Below are 15403 nucleotides of genomic sequence, written 5' to 3'. Positions count from 1 at the left end.
ATTTTATGAGAATTTTCACTGTTGTCTCTCATGCTAATTTGTCAAAATAAACTGTATTTCTAAAAGACTTCAATCCTTTTTTACCTGTATTCTGTGAGAAATTCAATTATAATCTTTCACTTTTTCCCAGATGAACATGGTGTCTGGAAATATAGCAAGCCGTGGCACCATTGCTTATGTTCCTCAACAACCTTGGATTATAAATGGGACCATACAGTATAACATACTTCTTGGATTACCTTTTCAGGAACATAGGTAAATTATTCATTTATTTTTAATAGACTCATTTTTGAAAATGAAAGTTCTGTTCTTTAAAAACCAGTAGACTTACTAAATGCAGAAATATTAGCTTTAAATAGAAATAAAGTTGTAAGATCCATAAACATGAGGAATAATATGGGTTTTAGACCCAGAGAGCCTATGTCATGTTGTATCATGTTGATGATTTCTAAAAAGATTGAAATGGTGCTATACATGATAACTTATGACTAATCCTGCCAAATGCTATGATGAGATGATTATCTCCCTTGCACTAACTGGCCACTAGGAGTCTCAAACATACTGATTGATATGTTTAAATTTGATCACTGAAGTTAAGCAACGTCGAGCCTAGTGAATACTTAGATGGGTGACTGCTTGGGAAACTTAGGTGCGGTAAGCATCTCACCCATAGGCACAAGAGTGGCTGTGTGGTAAGACGCTTGCTTCTCAACCACATGGTTCTGGGTTCAATCCCACTGTATGGCACCTTGGGCAAGTAGTGTCTTCATCTATAGCCTTGTGAGTGGATTTGGTAGATGGAAACTGGAAGAAGCCCATCATATATATATATATATATATATATATATATATATATATATATATATATATATATATATGTATATATATATTTGTGTATGTGTGTGTGTCTGTGTTTGTCCCTCTGCCATTGCTTGACAACCAATGTTGGTGTGTTTATCTCTCTGTAACTTAACGGTTCGGTAAAAGAGACTGATAGAATAAGTACTAGGCTTATAAAGAATAAGTCCTGGGGTTGATCTCTTTGACTAACACCCTTTAAGGCGGTGCTCCAGCATGGCCGCAGCCAAATGACTGAAACAAGTAAAAGAGTAAAAGAGTAAAGATTGTTTGCCAACATAACATGGCAGTCCTGGTTTAGGACGAATGTTGCTGTAATTTAGCCGCAGGAGACATCGTCTCCAGCTGGCTATACAACACGATCTGTGTCCTTATATTTTCAAACAATCTAGCACCCCCTTGTTCCCTGGAGACGATGTCTGCTGGGGCTAAATTACAGAAACATTCATCCTAAACCAGGACTGCCATGTTATGTTGGCAAACAATCTTTACTACAAAGGACTGTTGCTGAATATCACACCAGACGAAATGCTTAGCTGCATTTCTTTCTGAGTTCAAATGCCACTGAGGTTGACTTTACCTGTCATCCTTTTGGGGTTAATTGAATAAGTGCCAGTAGAGGACTGGGGTTGTTGTAACTGGCCAGCTCCCTCCCACAAAATATCCAGCCTTGTACCTATGATAGAAAGGATTGTCATTATATGGAGCCAGGCTCGCTAGAAGAGATCATCTAGATTAAAACTAGCATATAGCGCTAAGCATCAGAAACAAAATTAACTTGTAAGAGGTTCAACTTCACACAGAGGACCTGGAATAGATTTTCAAGACATTTATATGCCATCAAATGTGGTATATTCATGTGACAAACACTGAAAACCATAACAGGATGATGGCCTGTGTTCGATTGAGTTAATCTATGGATTTTATCCAAGGACAAAAACAACATTTCAAAAGTGAGTGTCATAGGTGGGAGTTGGAAATGATGTTAATGAGGCACAGTGGTTGTGAAATTAAAGGGGTGGGGGACTGACCCCACGATTTCAATGTTCAGATCTTACTATTTATTACAAGTCATTGTTGTCCACTCTGTTTGTTTCAGTTTACATGGTTGAACAAAGTTAGAGCTCATTCCACTTCACCATCATCATCTCTCTCTCTCTCTCTCCCTCTCTCTCTCTCTCTCTCTCTCTCTCTCTCTCTCTCTCTCACTCTCTCTCTCTCACACACACTCTCTCTCTCTCTAATTCACTCTCCTTGTTTATCCAACTGGGTTACCTGTGTATCTTACCCTACAGCAAGACACCTGTCTCTGTCCCTCTATACCTTTAATCTCTCAACTGACATAAAGCCACACCCTTCAATACTACTTCCCCCTCTCAGTTGAGGGTTTTTTTGTCTTACAAGGTATTTGGCGACCCTGTTGGCGCTGGTGCCACATAAAAAAGCACCCAATACACTCTGAAAAGTGGTTGTCATTAGGAAAGGCATTCAGTTGTAGAAACCATGCCGAAACAGACAGTGGAACCTGGTGTGGCTCTCCAGCCTTGCCAGCCCCTGTCAAACCCATTCCAGCATGGGAAACGGACATTAAATTATGATGATGATGAGGTTCTACTACTACTACTACTACTACTACCACCACCACCACCACCACCACCACCACCACCACCACCACCACCACCACTACCACCACTACTACTACCTCCACCACCCAGTTAGTGGTTGGAAAGTTCCCTCACCCAGCTGTAAAAAAAATTCCCCCACCCCCACCCCATATGTAATGCCAGGGATCAATAGATATTACAGGATCAAATTACAAATCCTAAACCCTGACAAGTGTTATCAGAAAATTTGTCATTTGTGTTAGGACTATGAGCTAATTAGAATTAATTTAATTACAGATATAAAAAGATCATTAATATTTGTTCATTAGAGGAAGATTTCTATGACTTCCCCCATGAAGATTTAACAGAAGTAAGTCCAATATTTTTTTGCTCACATTTTCTTCTCACATGTCCTTCTTAACTCCACTTTTTTTCATTTCTTTCTAGCTCCACTTAGAAGATGAGTAATTACGTAGCTCCCACATGGCAAGAAACCTGTTCTGCTTTGGCCCTTTTCCTCTCTACTCCTTATTCCCCAAGATAAAGATGCCCCTGCCCTCAGGGTCTATTTATAGCCTTGTAAGCTGCATGGCTGGTGGCATGAAAAATGTACCCAGCACACTTTGTAAAATGGTTGGTGTTAGGAAGAGCAACCAGCCATGGAAATCATGCCAAAGCAGACACTGGAGTACAATTGAGTCCTTGGATCTAATGGATCCTGTGAAACTGTCCATTCCATGTCAGCATGGAATATAGATGTCAAATGATGATGATGATGATGACAAGAACAGCGATGCTGCATGGCAGGGAGAGCTGGGCCTTGAATGCAGACAGCTTACAAAGACTAGAAAGAAGAGAGACTGTCATGTTCCACCTGTTGTGTAATGTTAGTGTGCATGAACGCCAGAGTACAAATGTACTGAGAGAAAAACTGGGTACAAGAGGAATCAGGCGCAGTGTGCAAAAGACTGTGCTGGTCGGGTCGGGTGTGGTTGGGTGTGTGATGCATATGGAAACTGACTGATGCTGATCACTCAAAGTCAGTGAAACCTGGGGAAGAAGGAAAACTAGAGACAAAGCTTAGCTACCTTGGATGTCTTTGGAGAGGACCATTCTATCATAAATATTCAGGGAAGGTCTTCAATAAAGATGTTTATTCAGTTCTGGAGGGACTTTGGATAGTTCCCCATACAGGCAAGGGGTTTGTTTACATGAGTGGGGGGCACAGCTTTTAAGATGTGTCAGGGCAACCGTCTCAAAGAAGTTGAGAATGAACCCGTTTCATTCTCCAGTGTAGAGAAATGTCATGGGTGCTACCCTTTTCTCCTCCGACTAAACCACTAAATAATCCCCCCACATACACACACAAAGCAAGATTTCCTTTTGTACCCCACCAAAACCCTTCCTTTATTTATTTATTTATTATTTTTTTCGGGCAGAAGTCTTTCCTCCACACACACTCACACGCGCACGCACACACATGCACGCAAACACTAAAGAAGAAATAACCCTTGGGGGGTGGGGGTGGAAGAATTAACATTGCCCCCCTCAATTTATGCTAACATTTTACTTCGTTTGCTTCAAGAATAATTATGTTGAACTTATGTTAATGATTGGGATGTTTTAATTGAAACTGGACTCTTTGCCTCCATTCCTCTCCATGGAAGTGGGTTTGCTGCACCGTTTGAACTTTGAAACCCCCACCACCACCACCACTACTACCACCACCACTGTTATTGTTGTTTGAAGTGTGTGTTGAATAATAACTGGTGAGGGGTGGGGGTGGAGGATTGTTTATTATCAAGTGGAGGTGGTAGGTGCATATGAGGTGTGGGGTGGTGTCTGATAGAGGGTGTGTAGGTGTAGGTAAGCTTGGTGGGGAAGTGTGGATGAGTGTCGGATGGCTGTGAAAAAGAGATTAGCTGGTGCGAGGGAAGAAGGCACAATTGCGATGAGATTGTTGAAGCAGGATGTGTTGTATGTATTGAAGTCTCTCGCCCAATTAGAATGTCGGGGATAATGGGAGGGTCGTTTGATTTACTGGGTTGAAATACTTGGTGGCAGTGTGTGCGTGTGTGTGTGTGTGTGCGTGTGTGTGCGTGCGTGCGTGCGTGCGTGTGTGTGCGTGCGTGCATGTGTGTGTGTGTGTGTGTGTGTGCGTGCGTGTGTGTGTTTTTTACTCACATTTTGACATGGCAAACGTTACTTCCCTCTGTTACTGAAACGGAATTTTTTTCGCTCTCTTTTGTGCTTTAAATATTTACACAAACAAACTGATGCACATTATTAAACAATGAAACCCTTTATCTTTGAATAAGGTAATTAATACTCTTGCCTTTATGAGAAGAGGGTTTATCCCAATCTCTCTATAAAGAGGTGTTAACATCACACAATTGATTCCTAATCTCCCAAGGTCAACATAGCCACCTGTAACATAAATACATAACTTCCCTTTTTTTATAACCTCCCAAGTTAAAATAAACTCACTTCACTCGAAGGACTTATTAATTTTTACAAAAAAGAAAAGAAAAAAAAGTGTTGACAGTGACTTTGAAGTTTTAGCTTGTTCACCATCATCATCATCAGACTGATCACAGTGAGCATCATACAAGAATGGTTAGGGATCGTTCAGTTTAATGTTAAATTGTTTTACAGTAGAAATAAACATTAAGATAACATCATCACCATTACCACCACCACCACCACCACCACCACCACCATCACCAACACCCTCCCCCCATCATCATCATCCTCACAGTCATTGTTATCATCATCATCATCACTGCCACCATCATCTTCATCACCATCATCATCATCACCACCACCACCACAACCACCACCACCAACACCCTCCCCCTATCATCATCACCATTGTCATCATCATTTAACGTCTGTATTCCATGCTGGCACAGGTTGGATGGTTTGACAGGAGCTGGTAAGGCCAGGGTTAAAAAAACAGATTAGAGTTAGCAACAGGAAAGGCATCCAGCCACAAGACCCTGCATCAAATAAATACTGCATCCAAGCTTGCATGGAAAAACAGACATTAAAAGTAATGATTTCATTTTTAATTAAACGTGCCCTAATTAAGGCTGCAATGTGGGAAACTTTATTTTATACACCCCAAAATATAATTACATGCATGGTAAAAAATGCAATCAGAAATATTAAATGACAAAATTAAATGTTAATTAGTTTTTATTGATATTTTTGAAATGATTTATGAATCCTCCTCCTCCACACACACACACACACACACACACACACATATATGTATCTTTCTCCCTCATCACTTCCCCCAGCTATTCTTTGGTCATTGTTTTTTACTCTGAGAGATTTTTGTCTCACAAAACCTTTCTTGTTTCCCAGATTGGGGACCGAGGTATCAATCTGAGCGGTGGACAAAAACAGAGGATCAGTCTAGCTCGTGCCCTCTACAATGACAGCGATATCTACCTCTTGGATGATCCATTATCTGCTGTCGATGCTCACATTGGAAAGAGAATCTACGATGAGTGTTTCAACATGTTTTTGTGTACAAAGGCTGTGTTGTTCGTTACACACCAGCTCCAGGTAAGAGTCTTTCAGTAAAGAAGCTGCTGCTGCTGCTCTTCCTTTTTCTTCTTCTTTTCCTTTCTTCTTCTTTTACTTTCTTCTTCTTTTCCTTTCTTCTTTCTTCTTCTTTTTCTTCTTCTTCTTATTTCTTTACTGCCCACAAGGGGCTAAACATAGAGGGGACAAACAAGGACAGACAAACGGATTAAGTCGATTACATCGACCCCAGTGCGTAACTGGTACTTAATTTATCAACCCCAAAAGGATGAAAGGCAAAGTCAATCTTGGCAGAATTTTCTAGCTTCATAATATTTGATGTCTATGATATATTTATTGAAGAGATCTCTCTCCACAGTATGATATATTACACCAGTATAACTTGGACGCAACCATCCCTTTATATCCTCAAATTGGTTGAATATGTGATATATATATGTCTGTGTGTGTGAAGGTGCTTGGATTAGGGGTTAGAGTATTGCACTCTGACATGTGGCACATGGTACACCTGTACAGGTAATGTTGATTAGATGGAGGAAGTGAGCTTATGTGAACACAATCAATTCAACACTATAAACAAATAATCTGTGTGGTTGTTCGGCGAGAAATTACTGGACCTTCATATGCATGTGTGTGTGCGTGTATATATATATGTGTTTATCATCATCATCATCATTGTCGTTTAACGTCCGCTTTCCATGCTAGCATGGGTTGGACGATTTGACTGAGGACTGGTGAAACCAGATGGCTACACCAGGCTCCAATCTGATTTGGCAGAGTTTCTACAGCTGGATGCCCTTCCTAACACCAACTACTCCGAGAGCGTAGTGGGTGCTTTTACATGCCACCGGCACGAAGGCCAGTCAGGCGGTACTGGCAACGGCCACGCTCAAAATGGTGTATTTTATGTGCCACCCGCACAAGAGCCAGTCCAGGGGCACTGGCAACGATCTCGCTCGAAAGTCCTTACACATGCCGCGGGCACAAGTGCCATCACAATTTCGCTTTCACTTGCCCCAATAAGTCTTCGCAAGCTGAGTTTCATGTCCAATGAAGGAGACGATGTTGGCATGGATGCCAGTCGTTGAATTTAACTCAATTTCGATTTCACTTGCCTCAACAGGTCTTCGCAAGTGGAGTTTAGTGTCCAATGAAGGAAGGTACGCCTAAGTGGACTGGCTGATGCCTTAGATTTAGGTCTCACTTGGCTTGCTGGGTCTTCTCACGCATATATATATATATACACATATCCTCACATTGCCTCTCTACGTCTGACACCTCTTACCGCTCCTCTCATGGCTCTATGTATTTTCAGTACCTTACATCATGTGACCATATCCTCTTCTTAAAAGAGGGTCAAATCACTGAACGAGGGACACACCAACAGCTGGTTGATGCAAATCAAGATTATGCAAATCTCATTGACACTTTCTTCACTGAATCATCAACAGAAGGTTTGTGCTTTGAATAATATCTACCTTATCTTCGTTTATCCCAATCCTGCCAATCTTTGCCTTTTGTCCATTGGGCTCAATAAAATAAAGTACCAGTCAAGTACTGGGGGAGGGGGCATTGTAATAAACTTGTCCCTGCCCCTCTGAAGGCCTTGAAGCCATCAATCAATTAGCTTCCTGTTCAACCACTCATGCACCATGGAAGATGAGTAACTGGATTATAGAGCCTTGGGCTCAAGAAAAATGAAGAAAATTCTTCCTCTAAGACAATATGTGACAACATGGCAGTAAATTATTACTAATGGACCATGGCCATGTGGCAGCAAATTGTGATTAAACACATGAGATCAATATTCATGAAAAGCTAATGTATTGCAGACTTAGCCAACCCACATTATCATGGATGATGATTGAGAGAATGAGACAAAAATGTGTAAATCTGCTTTTTGTCTTTTTTAATGACATAAACAAAAACATCTCCATTCTTTTGAGTTACAGAAATGTTAAGACATTGAATGTTAGATCTTAAGAAAATATTTTCAAACCTTTTCATCACTGTATTTTGAAGATGTGATGTCCTAATTGTTGTTGTTTGTTTGCATAAATGTCCCTAGTTTCAATCCTTGAGATAAAATATGATAGACAATCTCTGTGATTCTCTTTTACTCATCATCCTTGTTTTAACAACTCTTTCCATGCTTGCATGGGTCAGATGGAATTTGTTGAGGCAAATTTTGTACAACCACATGCTCTTTCTGTTGCCAACCCTCGCCAAGTAAGATATTATTTCCCCTTGGTTAGACATATTTCCACAGAAGATCGGAAACAGATTTCATTGTTTATATAACAGTGACACTCATTTACAACTACTGTGTGATGTCAAGGCACTGAGACATAAATACACATACACACAAACACATCTCTCTCTCTCTCTCTCTCTCTCTCTCTCTCTCTCTCTCTCTCTCTCTCTCTCTCTCTCTCTATCTATCTATCTATATATATACATATATATATATATATATATATATATCATCATCATCATCATCATCATATATATATATATATATATATATATATATATATATAAAAAGCTATTTTATTCCACACAGGTAAAAATATATAAAAAATCGAAGTTGAAAATGCACTGAGGATAGTTAAAATTTTTTAAAATTATATTCCAAGATTTAACCAGTTTCACATTTTACACTGATTTTCAAAAGTTGAGATAGAAAGACATGGCTTATGCTGCAACTGTCTTGCTTCTGACGAGTGTTTGAAACTTGTCCTACTTAGAAGTTTTTGTACAATGACTTCTATCTTCTACTAATCAAGTCCTATCCAAAACATATACAAATTTGGGTCATGTCCTCCCTATAAAAATAGGACAAGCTTCAATCACTTGTCAAGAGCAAGACAGTTGCAGCATAAGCCATGTGTTTCTATCTCAACTTTTGAAGATCAGTTTAAACTGTGAAACTGGTTAAATCTTTAAATATGATAATTAAAAAAAATTTAACTATTCTTAGTGCATTTTCAACTTATATATATATATATATATATAAAATGCAAATAAGAATATAAAGAAAGAATTTAGCACATATTCAATGACTAGTTACATTTGTTTCAGTACCATTCTATTTTTAATGCTATTACATGTGTGTGTGTGTGTGTGTGTGTGTGTGTACGTGTGTGTACACACACACTCATATGATGAGCATCTTTTAGTTTCCATCTACTGAGAGTAGAATTACTTTCAAGTATTAACAAGGCTTCATTTGGTCTGGAGTTACAGTAGAAGACACTCCCCCATGGTGCCAAACAGTGGGACTGAACTGAAAACTACAGCAGATATATATAATAATGTCAAATATATTTTTTTAACCTTTATTCAGCTGTTAGAGTCCAACAACCATCATTTCTACAGCGGGGAATGAGCACAATGTCAACTATAAGCCAATATAGTTGTGTTCCAGAAGGTAAGTAAAACAATATTATTTGGATTAACAATATGACTTACTCTCCTGAGTAAATTAGAATTTTAACAAATCACTGTTTGAAATTGGGATGTTAAGAAAGACTGCAGTTTAGAAATCTCTAGTGAGGCAAGTGGCTTTGTATAAGTCTTGGGTGTAAAATTTTATTTTGATGTAAAAAAACAATTTTAAAATGTGAAATAGAAGATATTTTCTTCAATATTCTTCCATTGTTTTATCATCATTATCATTTAATGCCGCTTTCCCTGCTGGCATGGGTTGGACGTTTGACTGAAGGCTGGCAAGCCAGGAGGCTGCACCAGGCTTAGATCTGATCTGGCAGTGTTTCTACAGCTGGACGCCCTTCCTATCGCCAACCCCTCCGAAAGTGTAGTCGGTGCTTTTCACATCCCACTGGCATGGGTGCCAATGAGGCGGTACTGGCATTGGCTATGACTGTGGTTTTACTTGACTCAACAGGTCTTCTCAAGCACAGCACATTGCCTGATGATTGAAGGGAACTCATAAATGAGCCGGTTATGTGACACTGGCATAGGTCATAGCTATGATCTCACTCAGCATATCTCCAAAGGTCTCAGTCACTTGTCATCGCATCAGTGAGCCCCAGTTCATGTAAAACACATTGTAAAAATAATATAACATCATGTCAAGAAAGTTTCACTGGCATTTTATCGTATTTTAACTGTGTTTTTTTTTCTTATTTTTCATTTAATTGTAGATTTTGAACTGGTTGCTAAAGAAGACATATCAAAAAATACCTCCTTTGAACAATTAGGAATGTATGTAAAGGCATGTGGAGGGGTTGTTCAGTGTCTCTTTGTGCTGCTGTTATTCATTATCAGTGTTTCTATTCAAGTCCTTTCAATGTGGTGGTTAACATTTATTCTGAAAGAACATAATCCTGTAAGTGACTGTTTTTTTCCCCTCACACCCTCACACATATAAAGAAGTCAACCGCATTCATGCACACATATATGCCTGTGTCCACATAATCGCACACTCACACTCACACAACTTTATACATTGCTGGGTTCTACAGTTTCCTAAGACGACTCTCATTTCTTGTCTCATTCAACATCAAAATACAAATACAACTTTACACATTCCTTACTCGTGAACGACACATTTAAAACCTTCACAAATTTTAAAAATAGAGAATTGATTCTGTATGTAAATGAAACGCAATAGGGATGAGCCTAACAGTACAGTGAATACATAGATATTGTTGATAACAAAGATAATAATGACAATAATAATAGTAAAGATAATAATAATAATAATAATAATAATAATAATAATAATAATAATAATAATAATAAATAACTACCGTAGGACTACAGAAATGCCTACTTCAGAAGCAAGGAAAACTAATATAAATAGCTACAAAACACGAACAAACAAAAACTGTTTTCTGTGGCAAATACAAAAAAGAAGTCATGTTACTCAACAACTATGAAGAAAAAGAAGAAACAACAAAAGCTGTAAAACAACTGAAATCCAAACTAAAACTGGAACAGCAACGTATCATGATAAAATGATGGCAAGAAAAGCCCCGTTTGTGGCAAATATTGGGTTAAGCTAAATAGAAAAGAAATAGACAAAGCAAAATCCCAACAATGGCTGAGAAGCTCAGGACTCAAAGCAGTGCTCGAAAGGAACTTTTGTAATCATTCTCATATCAAGAGCATAACCTTGCAGGTGGGGTCCAGTTACAATTTTTTGTGGTTTGAGTAGCCCATCCCGCTCAAAAGGTCCCTGAATAAGGGTTGTTTAAGGATGTTGAACAAAACACCCGTGTTTCCTGAGATGAATTATCCAAATTCCAAAGAATTCCTCTCAACACATGGCTGTGATGCTTCCCCACTACTTCTGCTCGTGATCAGAGATGCACATATCGTCAGCCACCAAGGGACATGCTCAACTGGTTAAGGTCAAACAACTGACAAGCAAATCTGTGGTATTGAGCAGAATATTTGCTGTAACCCATCTTTTATACCAAGACAAAACAATGTACATGATAACGCTTCCAATCAATTAAGATCAGAAGCCATGAGAGCCACTGCCTGGTACTGCAGTTGTTGTTGTTGTTGTTGTTGTTTTATTATTATTATTATTATTATTATTATTATTATTATTATTATTATTATTATTATTATTATTATTATTAAGAAGAAGAAGAAGAAGAAGAAGGTGGTGAACTGGCAGAATTGTTAGCATGCAGGGCAAAATGCTAAGCGGCATTTCATCTGTCTTTATTTTCTGAGTTCAAATTCTGCCAAGGATGACTTTGGCTTTCATCCTTTCAGAGCTGATAAATTGAGTACCAGTTGAATACTGGGGTCGATGTAATCATCTATCCCCTAATCCCAAAATTTCAGGCTTTGTGCCTATAGTAGAAAGGATTATTATTATTTCTCTTTATCTCAGGTTTTGTTGGAACTCCTGGAGTCTTGCATGTGTAGTGGGCTTGCTATCTGCAGTTTACGGTACCATGCTATCCGTTCTTTTCAGCTATCTAATACTTTCTTGATTATTCTGGCCATGCCAAGGAGGCAAACCTTTTGCAACAGTTCTACTGGGCACTCTTTTCCAATTTCTTTTATATTCCCCTTGATGCCTTTCGATACTGTCCCCGAGGACCCAACAATTATTGGCACTATTTTCACCTCCTTCATTTTCCATAGCCAGGCTATTTTGTACGTAAGAGGGTTGTATTTCTCTCCTCCTCCTCCTTCTTTCAATGAACATATGTTAATTATAATTCTATCATTTAATATCTTTATATTTCAGACATCTTCCAATAATATCACAAATCCTACAATACTCAGTGATAACACCACAGATCTAAACTCTTCAACTAAGAACGCTACTTATTCCAACTCTTCAACAAAGTCTGAGGGTGAATCCAATTTAATTTTTAATGCCTCTATCTATGGTGGCATCGGTCTGTTAATGGTTTTATTCCATATGATTCGAGGAGTTTCCTACGTTAAAGTAAGTCATCTCAATAGACCCATTTTTGTTTACTCTTCAGCTAAAACAGTCTCCAGTTCTTGTAGTGATGATGGTGGAAGATATTGACTCCTTACTTGTTTTTCTAAAATGCACCATAAATGTTCAATAATATTGAGATCTGGGGACTGTAGTGGCCAGATAAGATGTTCAACTTCACTAGAATGTTCCTCGTGCCATTCAGTAACAACTTTAGCTGTGTGAATTGGCGCATTATCATCCTGAAAGATTGCGTTTCCCTCTGGAAACAGTTCCGCAACCAGATGATGAATTTGATCAGATAAAATGCTTAAATAATCTTGATTATTAATTCTGCCATGAAGAGAAACCATTGGGCCGGCGGATTTCCAAGATATAGTCCCCCCCCCCACCAGATCATCACAGATCCCCCTCCATGTTTAACAGTTGGAAGAAAACAGTCTGGATCAAATGCTTCTCTTGGCTGTCTCCACACGTATGCTCAGCCAGTGGTCAGAAATAAGGTAAAGGATGAATTGTGTACCCTGAATTCTTTGCTGTACCATTGCCTACCCTACACCTTACTGGTAGCATCCTTGTACATAACTTATACAGCTCTCACCAACCACTTGTCTATCCCTAGTTTCCACACCATCCGAACATGGCTGATGCCAGCGCCACCTTGACTGGCTTCTGTGTCGGTGCATGTAAAAAGCACTCACCACACTCTCGGAGTGGTTAGCGTTAGGAAGGGCATCTAGTTGTAGAAACTTTGCCAGATCAGACTGGAGCCTGGTGCAGCCTCCTGGCTTCCCAGACCCCAGCTGAACTGTCCAACTCATGCCAGCATGGAAAACGGACATTAAACGATGATGATGATGATGATGATGATGAAGAGGAGAAGGAAAACAAGGCATTATAATATATAAGTTCTATATTACAATAGACAGCAAAACAGTAAGAGTCAATTGTTTATCACCTGTTAGGTTATTTGCTAAAGTAACTTTCTTTTCTCTTTAATATTCACAGACTGTATTGAAAGGTTCCACTCGACTGCACGAACAGATGCTGCAGCACATTATTAATATGCCAATGTCATTCTTTGACTCCACACCTACTGGAAGGATCATTAATAGATTTTCTTCAGATATTCTAGAACGTGAGTGCTTTACTAATATTCTACATAAAAGAGGCTGAAGAAATCAATTCTTGTATTTCCAGTTTATTTATTGCCAACCTTTATTTTAACGTCCACTTTTCCCTGCTTGTATGGGTCAGCTGGAATTCACTGAGGCAAATTTTCTTTGGATAAATGCTCTTCCTGTCACTAACCTTCACCAGTTTCCAAGTAAGGTAATATTTCCCCATGGCTGGACACGTTTTCACAAAAGATTACCAACAAATGACACTTGCTTGTATGATGGTGATGCTTACAACTATTGTTTGACAAGAAGAGATCGATAGAATAAGTACTAGGATTACAAAGAATAAGTCCTGGGGACGATTTGCTCGACTAAAGGTGGTGTTCCAGCATGGCTGCAGTCAAGGACTGAAACAAGTAAAAGAAAGAGTAAGAGAAAAGAAATATATATATATATATAAGCTTGCATATATACATACTTCCAAGTTCAGGTTTATACCTGTAATTATTGAGGCACTGGGATATGTAACACACTGCCTAAGTACCAATCTTGAGAAATTAGGTTTCTCAAATTTGGAAAGGAGAACATCATTGCCGGAACTGTAAAAATGTGTAAAACTTTCCAGAAATTTATCATCTAAGCATGTGTAGATATCTAGCATATGAGCATGTCTAGATATACAAGTATATGCATTAAAATTCATACATAAATCAAAACACACAAATCTGTATACATGATGAATTTTTATGTATAAATATAGAGATATTTATATTAATAGGTGTAACTTATACAAAGTACGAATGAGAGAGAAAATTAAAGGGGGTGGAAGAAAGGTGTTATAATTCCAACAGCTGTTTCTAGAGGCTCGGCGATTCATAATAATGCTGGTAGATTTAGTTCATTACAATATGTGGCCATATGGATGTGATTGACATAGGATAAAATGAGCCTCTGTCATTAGAGTAGAGAAGTTCTTACACTTCAGATCTTAATGCAGAGAAGTTCAAAGATGGAATTATTATTATTATGAATTGCCGAGCTGCCAGAAACAGCTGTTGGACTTATAACACGTTTCTTCCACCCCCTTTTATTTTCTCTGTCGTTTGTATTCTGTGAAAACCTATTAATATAAATATCTCTATATTTATGCATAAAAATTCATCATCTGAAAGTTTTCACCTTTTGCTTTCTCTTATTTTGCATGTATACATACATATATACATATTTTATCTTTGATGTTTAATAGATTTAATATGTTTGAGGTGTCTTATTTGTTTATCATTCACATAACATTTATATATAGGTTGTTACGTGAACAATATTTTGAAAACAAAAGTGTTTAATATACAATTTTATATATATATATATTTATATATATTGTGTGTGTGCATGGGTGCTGAATACAATTTACGATAAAAATTTGCAAGAATATTCTGATTAAACTGTGAACGTCCTTAGAGCCAAACTTTCCTGTGCTGTCCACCTGCTTTAGTGCCTCTGACTGCCATTCACTCCCACTCCATTTGTTGTTTTACTCTTCTTTCCCTCTAGTGTGACTGACAGGGACTTTGTGTATTTTATTATATTTAAGATTGCAACAGATAAGAATATAGAAACTTTCAGAGTTATCTCCCACACTGACCCAGAATATCGTTAACCAGCTCTCATCTAACCCTGGTGGGTGAACTGGTAGAACCATTAGCATGTCAGGACAAAATGCTTAGCAGCATTTTGTCTATCTTTGCATTTTGAGTTCAAATTCCACAGAGATTGACTTTGCCTTTCAACCTTTCAAGGTTGATGAAATAAGCGTCAATCATTGGTCGATA

At 38.3% G+C, this 15403-nt stretch overlaps 1 protein-coding gene across 3 annotated transcripts in view; it reads left to right on the top strand.

The window, feature by feature from the left end:
- Window positions 1–15403, top strand: part of LOC106868465 (ATP-binding cassette sub-family C member 5) — an 86953-nt gene that overhangs the window by 58542 nt on the left and 13008 nt on the right. For all 3 annotated transcript variants that reach the window (XM_089359042.1, XM_089359043.1, XM_089359044.1), the window contains 8 exons: window positions 131–255; window positions 2760–2832; window positions 5832–6035; window positions 7330–7468; window positions 9361–9444; window positions 10181–10365; window positions 12253–12456; window positions 13462–13591. In XM_089359042.1, coding sequence (XP_089215168.1) covers window positions 131–255; window positions 2760–2832; window positions 5832–6035; window positions 7330–7468; window positions 9361–9444; window positions 10181–10365; window positions 12253–12456; window positions 13462–13591 — 1144 coding nt within the window. The remainder of the gene's footprint in view (window positions 1–130; window positions 256–2759; window positions 2833–5831; window positions 6036–7329; window positions 7469–9360; window positions 9445–10180; window positions 10366–12252; window positions 12457–13461; window positions 13592–15403) is intronic.

This window comes from Octopus bimaculoides, chromosome 10 (genome assembly GCF_046866305.1).
Source record: "Octopus bimaculoides isolate indiv1 chromosome 10, ASM4686630v1, whole genome shotgun sequence".
NCBI lineage: Eukaryota > Metazoa > Mollusca > Cephalopoda > Octopoda > Octopodidae > Octopus > Octopus bimaculoides.
The sequence above is the reverse complement of the archived record's forward strand: the minus strand, read 5'-3'. Positions and strand labels throughout refer to the sequence as shown.